Genomic DNA, 24,887 nt, shown 5'->3' on the forward strand with positions numbered 1-24,887 from the left:
TGGGCCTAATTCTGCTTTTTTCTGACTACCTATAGACAGTTTGATTGATAGAAATTACTGGTTTAAGACCTATGGGATATGCATTGGTGCCATTTGAAGTGATCTGCAGACACTTTGGCACGAGGTACAAAACAGAAGATTGGTTATTAGTGAGAGAAATCAAAAGCATGTCATTTGATGAAAGAAACGAAGTGACAAGCTTAATAAAGGGTCTTTGTTTCTTGGCATTCCCTCAGTGTGTTAGAGTACGCTAGTGTGTAGTGCATGCACTTTAATGCTGGGCTTCTCCAGTTTAGGAGGACAACAAATGGTTTCATGGCTGTATGACAAATAACCAAAGTACGCAGACAAATTTTTTCCTGATATTTTACAAATGTCACCTCACTGACTTTAACATTTATTTTGCTTTTTTGATGTTGACATGTCTGACCTATATTTTTTTTCAAAAGTAAATCAATAAAAATTGTAGATTTATCTCTTACAGCACATTACTCTAACCACATTATCCAGGGAAAACGGGTGCACATGCCCAATGTACCTGATTTGTTGAATCGAAGCCCAGGATACCAGCAGCCCAGTGTAGGAAGCCCATTTACTCTGGCAGCCCACCCACCCTCCAGTCCCGGCTATCTCAGCAGCCCGGGCTGTTACCAGTCTCAATCCAGTCTGGCAATGGAGCATTTTCCCCCGCCACCAGCCATGTTCTCTCCCAACTCACCGTATAAAAAAGGTAGGAGGTTTAGAAGGAATTTACACACTATCAGTAGAATAACATTGGGGGAGGGGGGGGGGGGGGCTTTATTATGGAGTGAATTAATTTGAGTATGGTCTTGATGGATAGTTTGTTGGATTTTGAATGACTTTTATTTGTTTGTGATTTTTTAATTAAGAAATAAGAGTGGATTTTAGATTTGTGTCAGGGTTGTAACCTGAAGTTTAGTGCAGGTTACAGATGAAGTCACACCATGTATACCAGTAAATGTTAATTGGATGCTAAAGTCATCACAATGCTGTGACTAATTGCATTTATGTATATGTTTTCTCATTATCCCATGTCCTCCCGCAATGCCAAGGAAATTATCTATCTCGATTTGAATTATTTTTAGACAATGTTGATGTTAATTTGTTAGGAATTGTCATACTATCCTTAGGCAGTTGGACAATCAAGAAGTAAGAAATTTTCTGGTGGGTGGATTTCTGAATGTTTTATTGAGGCTTTGAAGTTCATTTTCTTTGATAAAAACTGCTACATTATGTACTAAGTGCTTCCTCTAAAATCATATGGAAGGTGGTACCTAGTGGCTGATTTCTCAAATGAAGGAAGTCAGGAGAATGTTTTATTAAAGGGTCACAGTTTCACATGTTGCTTTATGCAAATTATTTGGCCATGTCAGAAGGGTTTTTTTTGTATAGATGTCGTTACCATGTCAGTATATTTGTTGAGATATAAAACTCTCTTTAAAAAGCCATCAAATAAAATTTAAATTTTCTTGAGAGTGACTGCTATAAATCAAGTTTTTTTTTGGAGGGGGGTAGAGACTGCTGTTGTGAATTCATCAACTTCGGTGACACTTCTCAGCATGATTCAAGCTTGTCCAATTAGAAGTTTTTATGCAGGCATATTTAGACCTATGTTCCTACACCACTTATCATTTTATCCATGCGAATATGATTTAGTATGGTTGAGGAAGTTAGAAACACTAGCAAATCTCACAGCATTAGATGGTAAACAGTTTATTTTTTATAGAAAATGATTGGGATGGAGGTAAATTCCGATAATTTGTCGAATTATATTTCACACTCTTTTCTTTTATACGATGTCATTAAAGGGAGATTATGCACACTTATAGAGACCAGGGCTGAGAAAATGTTGAAGATATTTAAATGTAATGCTTCAAATTGCTGCCTTACGAGAAAACGTGACTTCTCTTCCTGAACATAAAATGCAAATTTAGAAGTTACACACAGGTTGTGGGTATTCCTCGATTTCAAGGGAGAACTACTGACATATTACATGGGTAATGAAAGAGTTTGTTTTCGAGCTTGTCTGTAAGTACTTAATAGTGCTGAGGCACGATATTGACTTAATCTGCCACGTGGTGACATCGTCAGTAGAATCCAAATACAGTCCTTGTTTTGATGTGGAGTATTTACACCTCACCTGCCGCTTTATTCCTTGATCTTGAGCCTTAAAACTCATTTTTATAAATTAGCTTTTTAGATTCTAACATGTATAAAATGTGACTGTTTTAATTATCATACCCCCCACACCCCCATCCCCCCCAAAAAAGAGATAGAAAAAAACTTCTAGCTATCGATCTTAATTATAGTGTTTTATTTTGATAATTGTACAGATGTAAGATCTTATGTCATTGTGCTGTATCTTTGCAGTCCCATTCTTACTCTTCCAATGCTCCTTAGAGTAATTTGTTTTAATAAGGCACTATATAAATGTTATTATCATTATTATTATCGAGTGTGGACAAAGTACATATACTATTTTTAAAGATTTCTCATCATGGAAATATGATGTTAAACGAAACCACTGCCAAAGTGCAGATAAATGAAGATACCTAGATTGTTTTCAGCAGGTGCTTAAAATACTCAAAGTATAAAAAAAGATCATGAAAAATTTACTTCTGGTTTTTAATACATTTAAATTTCTATGTGAGATCTGTTTGCATATTAACTGGTTTAAAAAGGACAAAGACATTCTTGTGTTTCAATGCTAAAAAAAAGTTAAAACTCCAGAGTACGTCAACAATGTTGACCCGCAGATTTGCACTGTAGATCCCCTGTCGAACTTCATAAAACCAGGTGTTTCATCTAGGTTTGCAGAGAACCCAAATATTCAATTTCATGGCTTAAATGATAACCTCTAAGACCAGAAAACATCCTGTAATGCTTCGATCCGTTGTTGTGTTGAACTGCACGGTATCTGTTGAAACAGTCGCACACACGCCCAATGACACATAGCACCGCGGAGAGGTGAATAAATGGGCTTCCACGAAAGCTTACACTACATGTTGTGTATGTAAAATCATTTTTGTACCTACACACCATTACAAGCTGTACTATAGTGATAGACAAAACATTTGTATTGTGAGATCTGTTTCTCTCTCTCTCTCTCTTTCTTTATGTCTCTCTCTCTCTCTCTGTCTTTCTCTCTCTCTGTCTTTCTCTCTGTCTCTCTGTCTTACTCTCTCTCCCTCTGTGTCTCTCTCTCTCTCTGTCTCTCTCTCTCTCTGATCCTCTTCACAGGTGAATGCATGATGCCTATGGACAAAGCATGCAGATGATATGAGATGTGGTTTGTTGCTGTGTGTGGTTTATGACTTTTATACTATTCTCTCTGTTCCATTTTATGGATTTGAATGGCCAGCTTTCCTTATAGTACTTTGGGATGTGTATTGAAATTAGACTAGCTTTTGTGTTGAGATTTCATGGCTCACTAGGGTTACCTAGATGACTTGTCATTAACTGTGTGTCAGGTGAGGGGCTGTGTGTGGACCTGTAAGGTGCAATTTGTAGGAGACTGATCGTAAAACTGTTGGTGAACATGATCTGTATGTAATCATCCTGTGTACTCTAGTGGTCAAAGGTGCACGGGTATCTGATCTGTTCCAGTGAAAGGGGAACTACATGACAGGTTACTGTGAACATGGTCTCTGTCAGATGTTCAAGGTTGGATAAGAAAATGAGGGGTTCAAATATCAGATGATTAATCCATGTGTTTCCCATATCAAATTATTAAACCACCACAACTTTTTTTATTGTGGATAATCAAAGATTTATGTGGAAGGCAATTTTTTATGTGATATTTTTTAAAAAATATTTCAAATATTTGAAGGTGAAGGTTATGTGGCGGGCCTGTAGACTTTGTGGTATAGGAGAATAATAGATTGGAATTTTCCTTATCTAGAGAATACTTTCCTCAGTGTGTGCGTTTATTGTTATTCAGCTGTGTAATATCAAACCGTTTTAAGCCACTACGTATGTAGTCAAACAACCTATGGTTTCTAGAATGAAGTGATACCCAGGGAATTTTATGAAATATTGATGTTTCTCTGATCCAATTTTTGTCAGAATTCGAGATGAATTCCATGATCACATCAACTGTGTTATTTTTCTAAATTCATCATTTTGATAAACCATGTGAGGCAGCATTGTTCAGTTTTTCCCTCCTAAACCAAATATTGCCCAATTGATGGTCATGCCAGACAATATTTCAATTACTTACGGAATAGGAGAGTGATACAGCTACTATTTCCATAATCCCTGGGTGTATTGAGTAGCAGCCTTACATTTATTAATGCCATTATGTAATGAAAGTGGGGGGGAAAATGTAGGGTTTGTCTTTCAAGTAAAATTCATCCTAAGCTGTATATATGCACACGCTGTATATGCTGTGTACCTGTATAGTCTGTGGCAGTGGAGAGTGAGCTGTGTGAGCTGAATAAGGGGGCCTTGCAATGTTTGGCACATCACTGCTAATTACTATCATGCAATGTGTTAGAGAAGAGGGAAATAGTCTATAATTACAGAGAGGTGTGAAAGTCGGTTATTTGGAATATGTTATAAGTATGAACTTGACTGCAGTCTGGGGAGCCTTACAGACTGATTTCCTGTGATGCTCTAAGAAGGTAAAACCCTAATTGTCTTACATCACACCTCTCAGGAGATCAGCATTGTTCTGTTGCTGGAAACTTGTGTTTGTTAATTTGCTTGGTGGAAGTGAGTGAGTCTGTCCCACCTGAAACAGGTTAAAAACTTACAGGTGTTCTAAACAGTGGTTTAAGCAGGTTTTTCTTCCAAAAGACCTGTTTTTGATTTATGAGGTTGATGCAATACTTGCTGAGGGTAAGGCCCATGTTATTATTAATATAAATGTGTCAGGTTTTACGGAGAAGTAAGTTTCGGAAGAAATTCAATGCTAGGTCTACACGCAAGAGAGGTTTTATGAAGTCAGGGGCTGTTGGAGAATAGTGACAGGGATTTAATTAGTGTTTAATCGGTAATCATGATTCTGTGTAAAAAAAAAATTTAAGTTCTATTAGACATGCAAAAGCATTTCCTTGTAAAATAGGGGGTGTGTTGAATGTTTTCTACACTTCACTGTATGTGAATGGCAATGTGATTTACAATGATTTCTAATGGTAAATTTCAGATTGGGACAGCGGTAACTCCTTTACGTTTTCATCGCCTAACACTTACAGATTGTACAACACATCAACTGAGGTAAGTTATGATGAAAAAAAAAACTTATTGAAGAGAACGTTCAGTGTAGGATATGCAACATCTTTCAGAAATAATTATTCCTTTATTTATCCATGATGTCATACTTAGCAATACAGCTAATTTTCTGATTGGTGCTGCGTGTAGCATATAAAGAGACAGGTAAAATTATTTGTGAAAAGAAATTAGAATACATCCATAAAGTGACAATAAACAGGGATATTTTTCGTGTTCATTTTACGTGGCGGAGAAGTTGTGTGTGTTGTATATTTTCATCAGGGAGAAGTCATGGACGTAATGTTTATACAGGTTTTACAAACCAGCCAAACGTTCACAGCAATTTATGTGTTACATAATTAAATAAGTCTTTAATCTCTCTCCCAGTATGATTAATCAATGCGTTTTAATCCGTACGTCTGAAACTAAATTCCTGAGAAGAGATAAACTTTTGTTCTTGTAGCCATTGAACTAGGACTGCTGGATCTACTGATCTATTCTTATCCTCCCCGTTTCCTGTTTTGATATGAAGTGTCCAAAAATTACATGAATCTGTTCAATATTTATTAATCTGACTACACTAAGAGTGCGTCTTCTGCAGGATGTTTGTAAACTGACATCCTGAAGTCTTCTATAGTCCTCAGTTACTGAACATCTCACAAATCTGTTCAAATTCTCCGTGTCAGACATGGGTGATGTAACAGATAGAACATGTAAAACTGATTCTGTAATGGAATACAATGGCTGTGGTCACAAGCAGCTTGTCTCCTCAGGGGTCCTGGAGGTCAAAGATGTAACACTTCATTATTCCTGCATTACAATCACCCCAGCCTCTGAGAGTGGTGCCAGCAATTAGTACCCTGCTGGCTGTTTGATAAATAGATATTATCCTGTGCCTATATATTCCACAGTCAATATATTACACAGCCTATATATTACAGTCAATACGTGGATGCAGGTCATTGACATTTCAAACAATATGTCAGAGGTCCATTACTTTGCTAACAAGCTGCAGGGCTTATGTTTATTAAAAAAAAAACCAAACTAATAAATAAAACTGAAATTGAGGATTACAGGTTTTTGGCTTCCTGTTTGAACCGATATCCTTGTTTCTGTATATAGACTATGTGGAGATAAGTAGCGTAACCTTGTATTTTATATTGCCACGCCTGATCCTTCAATTTTGCTGTCAGGGTTTAATTGGTTAATAATAATAAGTATTCCTAGGTTGATGACCGTGATGGTGATACTGATAAAACAGGCTTCAAACTGGGATACAGGGGTCCACAGAACATATTTGCTTTGTTGGTCAAAAAACAATATCATTTTGATCTTTTTTTTTTTGTTAGTCAAAAAACAATATCATTTTGATCTTCTTTTTTTTTTTTTTGTTAGTTAAAAAACAATATCATTTTGATCATTTGCTTTGTTGGTAAAAAATAAAAACAATATCATTTTGATCATTTTTTTTATATTTTAAAACATCGAATTTTTTTAATTACTGCTTGCAAAGTAGGTCATGTCCATGTTAATCTTTCCAAGGAGAGAAATGCTCACTTTCATTTGCAGCATGTTTAGTGGGATTTTTTAGCTCCGCAACGAGGTGATACTGCTTAACGAAGAAAACACTTTAATAGACAGATGGCGTGAACCTTCTGGCAGAATGTTATACTTCTAAGAGTGTACATCATCTTTTTACACATGTTGGGATATATATAGTCATTTCTGGAACCTCTCCAGAAATTGAAAACTTGGGATGTAAATTTGTAAGCACAGTTATATCACTGGTCCTTCCAGCTGTCTCTATCTAGCCAGAGGAACAGCTTCCTGTCAGAGCCCCAGGCTCTGTCTCTATCTAGCCAGAGGAACAGCTTCCTGTCAGAGCCCCAGGCTTTGGTCTCTATCAGTAAGGTGCTTCATCTTTAAACTGAGATGACCAATTTGGTCTCATGAGGTTTGGCAAATGATCTGACTGAAAAAAATAATTCACCTGTACCATGTTCTTGCCAAATTGTATGTTAAAATCTCTAGGAATTGGAGATAAAAGGGGAAGGTACGACTTTAATTGCTATGTTTATTATTTTTATCGCAATCGGCCAATGGGGAATGCTGACAATCAGTGACCAGGTGTAAATTAACAAATCATGAACACGCCCCACCTGTAAATTAACAAGTGTTGAAGTTAGAAGTCTTTGAACATTCAGATTGACCTAGGTGAATCACTGGAATTAAATTTTATCAAATCGACCTAAAGACTGTTTTGCTGTCGATCTGTAGTAATCCCTGACTTGGTGTTTAGGGTTTGAATAATTGCCCTATCCCCCTCAATTATTGCAGTATGATGCTGCCTCCTGGTACCAATGCCTTATCTCTGCCTGAGCTAAGTGCCTCTAGGAATCCTCCATCTGGGGACTGTTTGTACTTGATGCCAACACATTAAAGAAAATCAATGTTGGTATTATTATAACAAGTATGATTGATGAGGTATATTTGAATCTAAGTGAATACATACAGCCTCTGTAATAGAGAGTGTTAGCAGTGTGGGGGTCCATCCAGTCCCATTATCAGTTGTTGTACAAGTTTGTGGTTTTTATCGAGTTTTCTGACCCTTCCTGTTGTCCACTTGAGCTTTTTTACATCTCATTCAATATTCCATAGAATAACCATAACTGGAAGTATGATCAATACAGTAGTAGGTGAAAATTTGACCTTGAGGACATACACAACATTTCTCATCAGTATATCATTTTTCGTGACATTTTACGCATAATTATTCACTTGCATTCTCTCTCGTTTCTATAAAAAATCTTGGGAGTATATTGCAATGTTTGTTTTTAGAGTTAGCATATATAGATAGTTCCTGGTTGTTTACAAGTAGAAATGTATTACAGCATGTTATATAAATGGACATTAGCATAGCAAGGAAGAAGAGAAAAATCTTTGGAACAATTAAATTGGGTATCGATCCCAGGACCCTTGTATCATTAGTTAGGTGATCTAACCACTGAGCAACCCTGGCTGATCAGTATTGTAATATTACTACAATGCATCATTAGTTAGGTATCTAACCACTGAGCCACCCTGGCTGATCATTAGTTAGGTGATCTGAGCTACCCTGGCTGATCAGTATTGTAATGTTACTACAATATAAAAGTTAAAACTATTTCAGAAATCCTACAAGAACTCTTCATATTGAGGAGAGGAAAAAATGATTTTAGAGAAAATGTCGGATATGTTGCATATGTCCTTTAAGTTGGAGAAATGTGAAGTAGACCCCTGGAGACTGCCATGGGAAGCTGGAGAAATGTGAAGTAGACCCCTGGAGACTGCCGTGGGAGGGGAGGGGGAGATTTGTTTTACATGAGTATGTAATCTTTAGATCCAGGCAGATTCAGCAGTCCTGTCTGGTCTTCAGTTAATTTGATGCCAATTAGTATTCTAGGTCATTATTAGCCATCTTCTAATGACCATCTGTTTTGGCAGGACATTGGGAATGCTGTTGTGGAATTATGGCTACCATTAAAAGGGGTTCCCAGACTTCTGAGAGGCTGCAACTACATGCTTAATCTTCATGAATAATTGATGTCAATTAATCTCCATTATTGTTCCCTAAACTATTTTCTCCATGTTTTTAGCTCATCTTGAAAAGGTTCCTTACATGATCCTCAACTCAAATTCTTTTGGTTTTCACAGAATTTATTTTTTCACTCAAAAACCGATGATTTTTCTAGAGTGGTTGTACTTCTAGAAAATTAGTTATATACTGTTTTTCTATTGAAGAATAGAACTTGCAGATAGCAATTATAATAGAAAAAACATTGGACAATTGTAATCAGGAGCCGCTAGCAACCCTATATGTATGTTCGAGGGTAATTCATAATAATTATTGATGTATATCCTTTGTGAATCCTACAAGTGTTGTGGTATAATCATTACTGAACTATTAACAGTTTGACATACAAGTCAACTTCAAAGGAAACCTAGGAATTTCCATTATAATATCACATATCTCCAGCCCTATTCCCATCTCTCTCAACGAATGTGCCTTATAGATCGTTGTCCCCTTTTAAGCTTATTGTTCATTCCATAATATTAGTTAAGTGTAACATATCTGGTTATCTCGTCAGTTTCATGTTTTGCAATTTGAGTCCAATTATTGATTTAACACTGTTGACCTCAGGTCAATCACATTTATTTTAGAGGCCCCACTTGACTTTGTTGTAAAGTACTAATTCTGAAAAATGAGTGGACACAAATTGGGATTTCTGTGACATCAAAGAGCAGTTATTGATTTCCAAAGGATTTCTTTGAAGCTGACCCGAGACAAAGGCTTTTGTTTGCTTACTTAATCAGTACTGTGTAGATGGGTCCATAATCTTCACATTAATATATAATTCTTCTCCCAATACTCAGCCTGCTTAGTCACCAGGCACAGCTTGTTCCTCTATTGGTCAAGATGACTGATGATGCATACTGCAGACATCTCTGTACAGATACAATAGCACCAATTGTTTGATCAGGTTTAATGATCCGGTACAACTCTGGTTAGCACTACGCTTATGGGCCTCTTGCGTTGGACTGTGTTTTAAGTTACGGTGTTACAGTCCTAATGATTTCTAGAAACAATAGCATGTGTCATAGAAATTCTCTTTGCTCATTTGGAATTTGTAATGACCGGTTTAGTGGAATCTGCCTTGAATGGAAATAAATCTGCCTGTTCCCCTAAGGCCTCTTCAGCTTATAAAACATTGGTGCTCTATGACAAGCTAATGATAAACAATTAGAAGCAAAATGCTGATCCGTTAAAGCTCATTTCTGATCGCAAGATTCCGATTTTACAATTTACTCACATGATTAACATTAGATATGTATACTTTCCAACAGAACTATAACAAATAATTAACCTCTACATGATCTTTATTATTACACAGCACATCATCATATTGTTTATTAATGTGGTTTGCATTGCAAAATACAACCCAAAGCATAAACATTAATAATGTATTGAAAGCAAACCTCAAAATTTCCTCTTGATAAAATGAATCATTGATACCAAGGTCAGCAGTGTTCACATTCAGGATTTTTTTTTTCATTGAGCATCGGCACAGAGGTGTTTTTCTATCATTATTATTGGTGTTTTATTCGTGAAAAAGAGTTATTTTGGTCATCATTCATCAGAATCCTCCAAGTCTAGCTAGGGAAACCCCCTGATGAGAGCTGTGAGCTCCTGTTGATCAGGTAAAGAGGTTTAAAGAGGCTTTCTACACTGGGAGAGATAGGGGCGCATCACGGCTTCCCAGAAAAAACACCACTAGTTCTGCCTCAGAGATGTTATCTTCTCTGGCATTTTCAAAACAGTCCTAGGAACATCTTCCCTCTGTAAAAAAGATAAGACAGCTCGAATCTGATGAGTGGAGGGTTAAAGGCTTGGTGTATTTGGGATGAACCGACCCGTTGTAATGTGCCATGAATGCTTTCTTCGGCTGCGTCTCTTTTGACAACAACATTTGCAGGATTCCAGTGTTTTGCTTGACCTACTTGTATGAAGTGTGTGAGTTGTGTTTTAGGCTGTTCCTTGTGTATTTGGGATAAACAAGATTTCAGTTTTTTCCTCCATTTGATGACACAGGGTTTCCTTGATGTGCAGTGCAAACTGGAGGTCTCTTTAATGTGTTGCTTGATTTAGTTTGTGAGTAGCATTAACAATTCTTCTGTTGGAGGATTCCATGGATTATCATTGTGATGTTTGGAACTAGTGTCTTCTTAATGGATTAAAGCTTTAGAAAAATTTGCAACAGAACCTTGTAAGCCGATGAAATGGTAAGTGCATGGTCAAAAACTGTCTGCCCACAATGTCGTTTATGTGATGATTTAAGAAACGTGAAAACGAATGAAGTGGTAGGTGTTCTATCTTATAACTTGAGCATTTAGAAACCACAGGTCTCGTTAGCTTTTAACTTTATTTTATGACGATTTAATGTCTCTTGTTGGCTGGGATGTTGGTAGGAGAGGGTCATTGTTATGGGAGGAAATCTGAGGAAAGTCTCGTGCTGATCTCTGGCAACTGTCATACTCTCTCACACAGAACCATTTCTGATCACCAGAATCTAACACTGGGGGTCACAGTATTGATAAGTGACACAGACACCCTTCACAAGGCTTAGTAGTTTACCCCAAAAAACTTGGATCCCCTACCTCCAAAATCAAAATTGCTTCATCAGTAATGAGGTCCTACTTTTTGTAAAATGCATACAACAGATAGACCAATCAATGGACATCCTGCTACAAAGCTTCTGTACAGATATCTTGCAATTCTTTTAGTTGCTCCTGTTACAGATTTGATTTTGTTATCAGATTTCAGATTCTCTTCAGTTGTTACAGATGAATCACGTCTAACATTAAATGTAAAGAAGTCATGGAGATATTTTTGAGATCTTTTCCTGAAATTTGAATGCTTATGAGTGACGGCAACAGCAGTATATTAAATTTAACATTTGATCAGACGCATCTTTCTTGCAGTGTGAGGTCGCTTCTGTCCTTATCAGCCGAGGGAGATCAGGCAAACTTTCCTATCCCCATGTTCACCACTTTGATGTCACCAGTTTTTTTAATGGTTCCTGGGAAGAACCTAAAAATAGTTGGGAGGAATTTGATTAGGTGATTTGTCGGTGCATCCCCTGCCTGCCCCCCTGTGTTTTCAGCTAGTTAACAGAGTGTGTCATGCTTCTCCACATGTCCCCTTATCTTTATGAAACAGGTGCAGTACCAGTTTTTGGAGCTCTAATCTTAAGACATTTCATCAGAAGCTGGTTGTACAGACATCTTTATGTCTCTTTCAGAGCCTTGTAAAATTCTATGTATTCACTTGGTGGATATCCTTCTGCATTTTTACAGAACATTAAAATCTGGAAATTTGTCAGAGATAGAAAAATGAACTGAACACGTATGGGTGCATAAAGTGCAATCTCTGCAACATAATGCACATTTACACTAAGCAGATTATGTGATTATAACGGATTAGATACGTTACATTGCAACTTTACTGCCATAATCTGGCACTGTTGTCTATTGTCTCTGTGTACCAGGCACTGTTGTCTATTGGTTTTTGTGTATCTACATGTAGCAATTAATTTTATTGATTCTGTATTGAAAAATACTGGTGGTCAAATTACTCCAAATTCATGGCGGAGTTGTAAAATATCATTCCACAGTCTTCAGTGATTTGTGTACAAGTAAGATTATTGCATTCATTGAAACATTATATAATTCCTAGAAATGAGAAGTTACAGAGTGAATAGTCTGTGAAGTGTGTTCTTCCCAGTCTCTTTGACCGTCTGTGCCAGTCTCTCTGACCGTGCCAGTCTCTCTGACCATCCATGCCAGTCTCTCTGACCATCCCAGTCTCTTTGGCCATCCGACCCAGTCTCTCTGACCATCCGACCCAGTCTCTCTGACCATCCCAACTGTCCTAGTCTCTCTGACCATCCCAGTCTCTTTGACCATCCGACCCAGTCTCTCTGACCGTCCCAACCGTCCTAGTCTCTCTGACCATCCCAGTCTCTTTGACCATCCGACCCAGTCTCTCTGACCATCCGACCCAGTCTCTCTGACCGTCCCAACCGCCCTAGTCTCTCTGACCATCCGACCCAGTCTCTCTGACCATCCGACCCAGTCTCTCTGACCGTCCCAACCGTCCTAGTCTCTCTGACCATCCCAGTCTCTTTGACCATCCGACCCAGTCTCTCTGACCATCCGACCCAGTCTCTCTGACCGTCCCAACCGCCCTAGTCTCTCTGACCATCCGACCCAGTCTCTCTGACCATCCATCCCAGTCTCTTTGACCATCCTAGTTACAGCCACTGGTTACCACCTGGTCCAGATTACTAGCTTCTGTTCCTGACTTGGTTTTGGATCAATTGTAATTTGTGGCTAATTTGACTGTTTATGGTTATTTCATCCATTGACACTCAGAATATAGAACTGTAATATGTGTATTTATGATCCATGCCAAATATTTGATAGTGTTATTGATAAAATGAAACATGAGAGACAGGTCAGGGACTAGAGAGGGTTTTCTCCAACTTGCAGGATTCCCTGAGTATTGATTGGCCCATGAATACATTTATAGGATGCAATTAGGTTTTCTCTGTTGACTGGAAGCCATTCCATTCCAAAGTCTGTATATAGTGCTGTTGCATGAGTTCTCAACAGAAATTTCAAAGGTCATAAATATTTAGCTTTGTTTTGCGGAAGTGTTGACAAAACACTTAAAGGACACATCTCGTGTTTTCAAAGTATACAGAATTATATGCATTTTGTCTTCCTTATGCTTATAGAAATTAATTGCAATAGTTCGTTCGCTGAAGTATTGCGATAATTAGCCACAATACGGACTTAAATCTAAGCCCCGATTTCAAAAAGCCTAGTTAATTAGATAGGTAGTCACGTGGTACAGTGACGTCATATGCGACCTTCGTCGATCAACTTGTTGTAAAAGTAGTGTTAGATATTTTTAAAAACTCGGGTTTTAGGGGCCTAATTTATTTACCATGGATAACATTTAGTTCGATGTTGACAAATTTCCCGAGTCTTATATCTTTTAGCCACCAGTGCGAGAAAAGCGAGTATGAAATCTGCATAGATTTGCGAGGAAGTAATATTTACATGTATACATGGGATCACTGTCTAAACACTATTTGGTAATGCCATTTCTGTAAACAACTGTAATTAGCGTTGTTGCTTTACTAAAATAAACAGTGCAATTATTATTAAATTTATTTTTGGAGAAGTTAGATAGGCCTAAATTATGATACGATTATGTATCATTGACAACTAGGGCTACTGTCACGGGTGCATTTCGGGGGGGGAAATAATAATGATCAAACTTATTGTGAAAATCACAATACTTTTAAATTATTTTATTAAAGCAATTTTATTAGGCCTAATAATTATTTTTTGTTATTAACACGTTGTTACTTACGAAGTGGGAGCGCGGCGTGCTGTTGTTGTAAACACGTACGCGTTTCTTTAAAAAAAAAAATGAAAGCATTAATTATAGGCCTAATTCAATTCAAAAGTCGGAAAATATTTTTTTTTTTTATTTACAATTGAAAGTTCAATTATCTTTTATCTTTAAATTTCCTTTTTAAAACTACCAGTTGGTAGACACTGCTAGCATAGTTCTGCCTATATGTTGTTACAAGGTGAAGGTCAGTTGGTGCGAGTGTGTATTGAATTCGAGAGCAGAACGGAAAGCATATGCCGTAGGCCTATATGTAACAGTGCGTACCTTCGATAGAACAATTTTCTTGCAGTTTATCTACGTCTTTGTCCAAGTGCTTGTTTGGAAAAGTACAGGGACAAATTCTACTGGGAGTTTTTATGGCAAAGTCGTTGTGCCGACAAAAAATATTCACGGCTTGTCCCTCATACCTTCCTTCGAAAATTGAAAAAAACACAGTCCAAATCCTCTCTACTGACAGCAAGTACACGCTTAAACGGCACAAAACACCCTAATGCAGTGTTATTTACAAGCTGTTAATGTGATAATTGTTTGTTTGTCAATTAAATCTAATCTGTTTATGAAATGGCTATCAACTGTTTTCAAATCTTCTCGCTCGAGGTCGCATATGACGTCACAGATAATGGCGCGTAAAATATCGAAGAAAATATGCATATCGCAAGATTTGAATTTCATCGCTTTCAAATTCGAAAATTACGCAGACTGTTTCATTTAAAACACATGTAAAGTAGTTTTAGGCATGAAATGAATTAATTTTGCTGAAAAAATTAAAAAGTTTAAAAACATGAGATGTGTCCTTTAAGGAACTGTTATTGACAAGTTAATCACTTTTTGATTTTCTCTTGTCAGTACTGACAAAATTTAAATGGCATTGCATGCAAGTGGATTGGATAAGATGTGATAAACTTATATAATGCAGATTTAGAGACATTTATTGGACAGAAGACAGATATTTTGATTGATTCCAAAAGCTGGAATTTTCCAAAAACTTTGGAATGCTCCCAAAACGTGCATTGAGCTTGTGATAAAATAAGCACTCTGCGGGACAAATACCCGAGTCTCTTTCAATGACGTTTTGCTTTTGCACGTTTCAGAACTTGAATGGCCGGATTGTGAACCATAATGGTGAACAAGTTGGCGAGTGGTCATCACTTCCTGCCTTCGCTAGTGACATAAGAAATGCAGGACATGGGAAAGGAAGTCCGACTAATAGTAATCGTAACAGTGGAGCTAGCAGTGACAGTGGACGAGGATACAGTACGGGAAATCTAGATCACGCAAACGCCAATATTAAGGTACGTAAATAAAAACAACATGACTCATTAAATTCACTGGTGTATATTGACTTTGTCCACTTTAAAAGCATGTCAAGGTAGAGCGTGTAGGTAAGTAAAGAACTCGGAATGTTCTGTATGGTCCATTCCTGCTGCTGTACTACAGGGTACAGTCTGTGCTTAATCAGGCTAATGTTAGATAGTTAGGAAAAGTAAAACTGTTTTTCATAAATAGAAAATCATTTTTTCAATTTGTGCAAAAAATGGGCATTGATTGTTGGAAGTTTGGAATGAAGATAGAAATTTTCTGAATCTGTAGAATAGTTTATGAACTCAGAAGGGCATATTGGACTATGTTGAATGGTGATAAGGTTTTCTGGGTGACATTATTGATACTAGGTAACCTCTCTTATTCCTACAGGATTTGTACAATGAGTTATATAAAGTAGACTAAGTTAACATTGTGTCTTGTATAGAATGTGTCCTATTGACATGTAATAGAAATAAGCACTGATTGTAGTGAGGGCTGGACTTTCAATGGCCAGTCATTCACTAAAAAGACTGATCTTATTTGAATTAACCCCAGGAGTCTGATAATTAGGGCCGAATTCATGCAGAATTCATACATTGCTTGGTTACAGTGCAAGTATTTCACAAAGCAAGGTCTCCATGAAAGTGAAAGTGATTTCTGAAGGATGCTTCTGCTTTGGAGCACCTGTTCAAATGAAAAATTAAGTCAACATCAGAGTCAACCAAATTAAAATTGTTACAGTTTTTCTTTTTGAATGTCATTTTCTCCAAAAATCAACAGTGTTGAAGTTCTCTACCAATTTTTAGACAATTAACCTTGGTCTGTTATTGACAAAGCTTGATTACAGTGAAAAATCGGATACACTAGAAAAAAAGACAGGAAAGAAATAATCAATGGCGAAAATTATTATATTTCATCCAGCTCTTTAGTCATCCGTCCAATGTAACAGGAAACCCCCAAGGTATGCTGGGATAGAAGCACCTGGGAAACTCCGACAGATGAAAATCAAACCAATACCTACAGTGAAGCCTCACCATAACTCTCTATCAACGATAGTCTTACAGAGAAAACGAGAGAAAATCAATTATTAATGATCAGAAAAATAGCCATTGAACAGGATCAAATTGAAGTTTATAGTTTGTCAATCAGTATAAGTGATTGGATAATTGTGTAGGTGTATATTCAGTTAGGTATCAGGGAGTAGATATTGTCATTGCAGTTTTTGCCACATGTGCTTCTCATGAAGGAAGAACTCAGGAAACACTAATGTTTTCCTCATGCACTTCTGAATCTTGACATGACCTTGATCAGATATTACTACTGCTGTCTCCACTGTTGAAAACTTTCCATTTTCCTGTAAATGAGTTTTCTTTTCGTATGGATTTTTCATTTTATCTAGCCTCTAAAAGCACTTTCTCCAATATCTATGTTCTATTAGAGTTTCGTTTAGTGTAGATACTAGGCAGTAAGTGGTTTTTTCCTGAAAATGGAATGGAATTTTAGATTCTTAAGTGTAATCCTGTTTCCAAGTCCCCCTGACAACTGTGATCAGAGTCAATTTCGTTTGATTTCCAGCACAAATCTCAAGTCATAATGTTTTTACAGTGGTGAAAAATGTTACTCCATGGTGTCTAGTGAATGTTCAATGAAAAGAAGATTGAGATTGGAGTTGATTAAGGAAAAGACTAAGGCAGGCATCCATAGTGAAGACAATTTAGAGGTTGTCGTATGTACACGAGGGAATGATGAGGGTGTTAATGATTTTCTGTTAATGTGAATGTAAATGAGCTTCTACGATTCTGGAGGACTTACATGTTATTCCTCGATTTATTCCAGACAATGTGTGTGCAAGGTTTGGGAAAAATCCCCCCCCAAAAAAAATCCTGTAATATCATACAATGACAGGATGTAATATTACCATGGTTACAAAAAGTCAAAGAATTGCCCTCTCCAATAGTTTACAAAATTCTGTAGATAATTTTAGATGATGGGAATTTATTTTAGAAATCTGTGTTGGGAGGTAATTAACCACCTTTTATAAGACAGGTGAAGATTCTGGATTTATTGTGCTGTAGATTCTGTGATTGAGGCATCTTATCACATTTTCCTGAAATCCAAAACTGGGAACGATTTGATTTGGTGTAAAATTCCAAGTCTTATTCAATTAGGCTTCAAAACAATCTGCTGCAGCAGGGCCTCTGTTGTTTCTGGTTGAAGTTTTTCCACCAGGCAGAGGGATAAAAGATGGACCCTGTCTTAAGATTGACACAAGATCTTCAGAATGCAAGACCTACATTTCTTGTTACAAGTTTAGTGGCATTTGAGCTTTTTTGTTAATCAGTTAAGAGTTGGCATTGTCAGTGATAAATGTTTCTCGTATTTCCCATATATTCTGAACATTATGATTGCATATCAATAATTAGTAAGTTCAATCTTCAAAATTATTTAATCAAAGCTAGGCAGTTTTCTGGTCTGGTGTGGAAAATGTGATTTTCATTGTTATAAATACTTTTGAACATTTGTTACAACCCTTATTCATTATTCAACCTTTTTATCCATATCGAATGGATGCTGTAGAATATATGATGAATTTCATTTGAAAGCAGAGAAATAAACTTGTCATTCTGTATGAAAGTTGTGAGTTAATTGATAATCAATGAATGGAAATGATTGTTTCTGGCTGTTGAACATACAGATTTTGAAATAAGATATTGCTGATGAATTACATCCCATTACATGTAGAAGGAACTTTGTAAATGTCCCGAGAACTTCTGCCAGATTATTCATGTAACATTATTTTTCTCTATTATTCAGTGATGTACATGTATAGAAGTCTTCACCATAACCTCCATCTTAAAAAACATATTTAAGAATTTCATTTCGTTTTCAAACATACATGAGGGCAGGAATTGGACGCTTCATGCTGAAGCGTGTTGGTGCTTAATGAAAAACTATTGCAGGTCTTACCCTCCTGTATTTTCAAAAATGAAATTTTTACATTCTACTTTCATTTCTTTTGGAATTTCCAACCATCGAACTAGACATGCTATATTTATCAAGAGTCATCTTTGTTCATAACTGCATCACATTCATGAGGAAATGGCTATGATTACAATTGGTGAAGATCTCGAAAGATGAAAACATTGTAAATGTAAATATTCGTAAATGATGTTCATTCTCCCCTCAATATCTGGTTATAAAGTATGATTCACAAGAGATGCTTGTATGATAGAACAGATTCTTGTAGATATGAAGTCAATCTTTCCACTGAATGTTTAATTTGTTTTGATGAAATCTGAAAACTCTTGTTCTCGAGAAAATAGTTCTCTGTAGTTGCTTGTATATTTCGTGAATCATAATTCTTACAAACGTGATTTTACTATCAGTAGTTTGATAAAAGATAATGATTTTGAATACTGAGTATTTTATAGAACTTATTACAAGATGCTCCAGCATGTAACATGTTCAGGACATAGAGAAAGTCATGCACAATTTGAAGGTAGCAGTTGCTGTTTCTAATTTTAGTGACTCTGGTTCGGAGAGAATTCCCAGGAATGTAGGGTAGTTTTATGATAGGATTTTATTGAAAAATCGGCATCCTTTGATTCACATTGGAGATTCTTGTGTTTAAATCCCTCACCTTTCCCTTCATGTGCCATGGTACATTAGAAAACAGTTGGTAGGCCTCCAAAATCAAGAGCTGCAGAGATGATTGGATTTATAACAAAGCAGAAACACAAATGATGCTGCCACAAATTTTTCAAACAAAATGATCAGATCTTTGTGTTTTGGATGTTTGTTTTTTATCTCACTCCTGGCTGATTTTCCAAACGTCTGCTTGATTGTCTGCCTTTTGGGTTTTTTTCAGCCTCCACACAACTATGCTAATGTCCAAATAAACAACAACCACCGACTGTCCAGTCAGAGTTACGAGTCCGGCGTGTCCTCGAGACAGAGTTACCACAGCACATCGAGTTCCAGCGTGGGCAGTCTTGACCGATTGGAGGAATCTGGACAGATGAGCACTATTAATGTGGCGGAATTGTTTCGGGCAGGAATGCCTGTACGTATATATAGATTTAACTTATTTTTTTATTTGATGTAAAATGAACGTTGTCATTATGAATATACATTTATTTTTAGGTAGTACATTAATGCTTCAGTGAAGAAGTCTGTATGCATAAGGTTGTGTAAAACATCATGCTGATGATGGGAGTACGTCGTATTGTTTTTAGCAGTCAGTCTTGTGTATTACAGGACTAATACAATCTGTCATTAGGTTTCAGTGGGAGATTGAGAAATTTAATTCAGGGGACAACTTCTCTAGGTGGAGTGTTGTTATATCCACAGGAGTGAAAGATGAAAAATAATTTTTCTCATGTTTTCTCAACGGTTTAAGCATAAATTCAGAAGAACTGTGACTGTTCAAAATCAAAATCCTCCTGTGAACTTAAATGCAAAAACTAATCAGACAGTCAGAAGAAGAGAAAATGTAATTTTTAAAAGTAAAAAAAAAAGGATTGTCCTCGGAAAAGCTACATCAAATTGAACACTGCAAAATATTTTACTTCACCATGTGAGTTATTGTAATCAGAGAAAATACATGATATTGACAGAAAAATCTCACATGCTCGTGCCAGTGACAGAAGTAAAAGTAGTTCATGATTAGCTGAGGGCCCTCTGATTTATAATTGTATGTAACGGACCGTTTGTATAACAGTTTTAGTTTACAATATGTTTTATTGACAGTTTAAGGTTCTTGGATTTTATATTTGTGTTTAATATGACATGTTGTGTTTTTGCACAACTGTGAGGCAATTTATTTTGTTCGAGGGACCTTTATTTTAATTTTTCGTGTTTAAAATGACATGTTGTATTTTACAGGACAATGAGGTGATGCGGGTCTGGCTGAGGGACCTCCGGTTTGAGGAGTACTGTATTCTGTTTGTACAAGCAGGCTATGATATGGCGACCATTTCCCACATGACACCTCAGGTACATTTATCTGACCTATGACCTCAGAAAGAGAGGAGATTTAAATCAAGACTCCATCAAAATGCTAATGTGTAGTCTGTACCAAGAACTGATATCCTACCATGTGATTTTCCCTAATGCCCGGGAATTTGTATTTTGATTGGTCATAAAACTATGAACCTAGAATCAAACAAACTGACCAGTATGTTGTCAGCATGACCTTCATAGATCATCAAAGTAAATTGGTTTGGTTGTGGAATTTGGTCACTGATGAGAAGAGTCAGATGTAAGGGTCTTCACTGTACCAGTCCGATGTCTACATTGTTGGTGTTTGTTATCAGTGCCTGGGTGTCAGTCTAGTTTATCGTTACACATCAGTATCAAATGAAGAAATAGTCCACCTTATCTTTCACACATCAATATGAAATGAAGATATAATCAGTCAATATTTAACAGCAAAAAATCAGACATTTAAAAAAAAATTTGGTATGGTATTTTGATGATGATGTATTATTGTTATCAAGCATTTAGAAACAGGGGGGGGGGGGGGGAGTGATCAGGGCCCAACTGTACATAAAGCAGTGGGCAGGCTTCTTCTGATGTACCAAGGCTGGACTGGTCCATGTTGAATCCAATTTCTACCTTCACGTGACAAATCATGTCTTCTGATTCCAAATGAACTTTGAATTTATATTGTTTCACATGAAATCCCGACATTTTTCACTGATCTTCTCCCTAATTGTATCGCTCTATTCGGTAAGCGGTGAAAATCTATAATCTCTGTATTACGGACTCCCAGAATTATGTCTGACGGAAATCTTCTAATAACAACTTATATCATCAGGGCAATTTCTCAGAAAACCAATTACTGTTCATTCTAAAGACTTTCATTGCTTCTTAATGAAAAATTTCCTTGCAGTTATTAATGCTATATATGTTTCTTGAATGACGTTTTAATCCACCATGCTGTCAAATCGTCTGCAGCCAACACTTATTCACAGATGATAAAAAAAAAATCCCAGTGCTGTAAGGAAATGTGATTTGTTTGAAAGAAAATAAAATGTAATTTGTAGTACTAAAAAAACTTGCAGCATTAATGGGGAGCATATAATTTGAGGGGGCTGCAACCTTCCAACTGTTCTTTCCTTCTATCTGTGAGGTGTTACAATAAGATGTCCTATTACATGATGTCTGACTTCCGTGGTTTCTTGTCTGCAAATGAGTCAAATGAACTCAGCTATACTATAGGCTTCCCTGTAATCTCAATTTGTACCATTATTCCAAAACACATATTTCAGTTTGACTGTCTCATTAGTGGGTGACTGATCCAGCTGTTTTAACAAAATGCTGGAGGGCAAAAACCTCTTCGATTACATTATTTACGAATTTCTTTTTTGGAGGATAAAATAGTGTAGAAGTGGTTGATACCATGGAACCCCCATTGTGACTATTAGGGAGATGGACAGCTATACAATAAAGAAGCATTGTATTTCCATGCCTACTCTCAAGGAAAAACATATGTTTCTATAGTAATATTTGAGGAAATGCATTGATCATGAATTTTGTGTTTCAGGATTTGTCTGCAATTGGCATCACCAAACCTGGCCACAGAAAGCGACTAAAGGCAGAAATAGCCCGGCTGAATATTCATGATGGCATCCCGGATTTCAAACCAGTAATTTACATTTATCTGAATATTCATAAAACTCTTGAGTATAGGTTGTGATATAGAGTTTGTGAGTGATTGGACTGAATATGTGTATAATTTGCCATTAGTGGCCATTACTAGAACTCAAAGGATGAGATATATATCACTAAAGATTGTCCCAAAACATATTGTTGGTATTAGCTTGAATTAGACATTTTGGATGGGTGTCAATTATACCTTTATATTCAAGAAGAACATAAAATATACCCACCCTACTCCAGCCAGCGTATTTTTTATACTGCATAGTGATGTATATTGGAAGCATGGGAACAGCTGCTTAATCTATAGTAGGATTAGAATTTGTAAGAGTAATGCCTACCTCAGCTCGATGTAGAACTACAAACAGGTTTAATGAACACTTGTACTCTAAGAAGAGGTGTTCTTTGTTCACTGCTTTTATTTTTGAGTTGGACATACAAGCAAAACTTATGAGAAATTCATTTGATAACAGCAGTTGTATGAAAATAGAATGTGGTAATTACATGCAAGATATGATATTTAGCACGGTTTGAAAGATTAAGTGCCCTTGACCTTGTAATTGTAGGTGGATATGATGGAATGGCTCCACATCCTGGGTTTGGAGCAGTATTACAATACATTGTCACACCAGGGTTACGATGACCTTGACAAGGTCACAGATATTACCTGGGAGGATCTGGAAGAAATCGGCATCCAGAAACTAGGTCAGTTGACCACTGTAAACTACATCACTCCTGCAATACTGATATTATGCGAGTTTTTAGAATGATGATGTTGGGACAGGATGCATTTTGTTTTGTTTTTTATTATAGGTCATCAGAAGAAAATCACTCTGGCCATAGAACGCTTGAAGAGAATTAATTCCAATAGTAAACGCTTATCTGCAATGGACAAGAGTGGACATAGTGAGATCATTGACCCTCCTCCACCCCTTGGCCATGCCCGATGGTCAGGGGATGATTACATCCATGAGATTCCATCCTCACCATTCAAAACAAAGAAATCTCTGTCAGGGGACAATTTAAACAGTGACCGTCTCTCTCAAAAGAGTGACAGGTATTCACAACACAGTGATAACAGCTTGGAATTCATGTCTCATAGTCCCAACACTAGTTTCCAGCCGGACGTAGTCGCCATACAGGTCAAAAGGCACGCCTCCCAGTCTGAGTCCCCCAATGACACTTCTGGTGCACGGATTTCCTCATTTCAAGCACCCCCTTCTTCACGGGAGGATCGAGATAGCACCCCCACAGCAGAGGAGGAGGTTGCACAGCCTGTTCCCATTGTTGCTCCATCTGTGCCGAAAGCTGTGATTAAACCAAAGCCAGTTGCCAAGATCATTGCCAAAACAAAGCGGAGCAGCAAAGAAACATCACCTGAGATTATAGATATCGAGAAATATGAAAAAAATCAGGAGTTTGGGAAAAGTCCTGGGAAATCCTTTCTCCTGAATACAGTGATGTTACAGAAAACAGGGCAGTCTGATCACATATATGATCAGCCAAGAATGCAGAATTCGCCCAAATCTCCAAAGTCGCCCACTCATCCTCCAGTGTCTCACCCCTTCCCCGTCACCACAATGGCACCTGTTTTTGTTTCAGTCTCAAATCAGAACGGTTTTCAACAGTCACAGAGTTCACCTACTGGTCGGAAAGTTCCTCCTCCTCCTCCTCCCAAACGCACCAATTCAATTTCCAACAGACAGGATCTGAACTCATCCCGGTATGCTGGGAGTATACCTAAGTCTGCTTTACAAAATATTGATCAAAACACCCAGAGAACCACAGCCATGACACAGGGCAATCCACCACAGTCGACTCCCAGGAGAGGGTCGCTTGGTAATGACGTGAATGACCAGAAACAACTTGCTTTTGCAACCTGTGTTCAAAGTCTGTCTGCCAAGTTTGGCAGTAAACGGATGGAAACAAGTTCGGAGGACGTGAACAGTTCCGATGGGGAAGATTTCCCCCCTCCCCCACCTCCAATAGCTATGGACATAATCACTCCCAAAATTCATAATTATGGAATTCCCAGTAAGGACGAAAAAACTCCAGCTGAATTAAGAGGAATGGGAAAATTAGGGCAACCCACCACACCTAATGGAAATTCTTCCACAAATCACACAGCAGACAAGCCAAGCTCCTACAAGTATAAAGCCCCTGTTTTACTACCGGTTAAGGAGAACACACCCCCTCCCAAAGTCTCCATGGTGCCAAACTTTACCCAGAATCCCCCAGTTCTTAATCATGTGACTACCACTGCCCAATCAAAAGACCCTGTTCAGAACTCTCCTAGGGTGCAACACCTTTCTCATGAACTCAGAAGGAAAGACTCCACCTCTAGTTCAGATTCAGTAGTGTCAGCTTCTAGTGTGGATTCAAATACCTTGCCATTTGCTAATGAGAATGTGGGAACAATAAAACAGCGTGCACCCACAACCAAACCCTCCATAGTGCCAATTAATGAGAGTGTTGACTCCACCCCTCAGGCTCAGGGATTTCCTGACCATCAACGAGTCTTATTACCCAGCGTGCCACCGAAAACTAGTGTACAAGCACACCTGAAAGCACGAAACAAAGGTAGGAAACAGTAGCGTGTGTTGTTCTATCAGTTCCTAGCCTTCATCAGCTAAATCTCTTCCAAAATTCTGAATCAGACGTAAACCAT

General features: G+C 37.4%; 1 protein-coding gene across 12 annotated transcripts in view; it reads left to right on the forward strand.

The window, feature by feature from the left end:
• Positions 1–24,887, forward strand: part of LOC125668404 (caskin-1-like) — a 68,041-nt gene that overhangs the window by 39,538 nt on the left and 3,616 nt on the right. For all 12 annotated transcript variants that reach the window (XM_048902535.2, XM_048902536.2, XM_056163947.1 and 9 more), the window contains 8 exons: positions 485–730; positions 5,168–5,238; positions 15,349–15,549; positions 19,428–19,622; positions 20,444–20,554; positions 22,107–22,208; positions 22,786–22,924; positions 23,033–24,799. In XM_048902535.2, coding sequence (XP_048758492.2) covers positions 485–730; positions 5,168–5,238; positions 15,349–15,549; positions 19,428–19,622; positions 20,444–20,554; positions 22,107–22,208; positions 22,786–22,924; positions 23,033–24,799 — 2,832 coding nt within the window. The remainder of the gene's footprint in view (positions 1–484; positions 731–5,167; positions 5,239–15,348; positions 15,550–19,427; positions 19,623–20,443; positions 20,555–22,106; positions 22,209–22,785; positions 22,925–23,032; positions 24,800–24,887) is intronic.

The sequence above is a fragment of the Ostrea edulis genome, chromosome 4, assembly GCF_947568905.1.
Source record: "Ostrea edulis chromosome 4, xbOstEdul1.1, whole genome shotgun sequence".
In the NCBI taxonomy this organism is placed as follows: domain Eukaryota; kingdom Metazoa; phylum Mollusca; class Bivalvia; order Ostreida; family Ostreidae; genus Ostrea; species Ostrea edulis.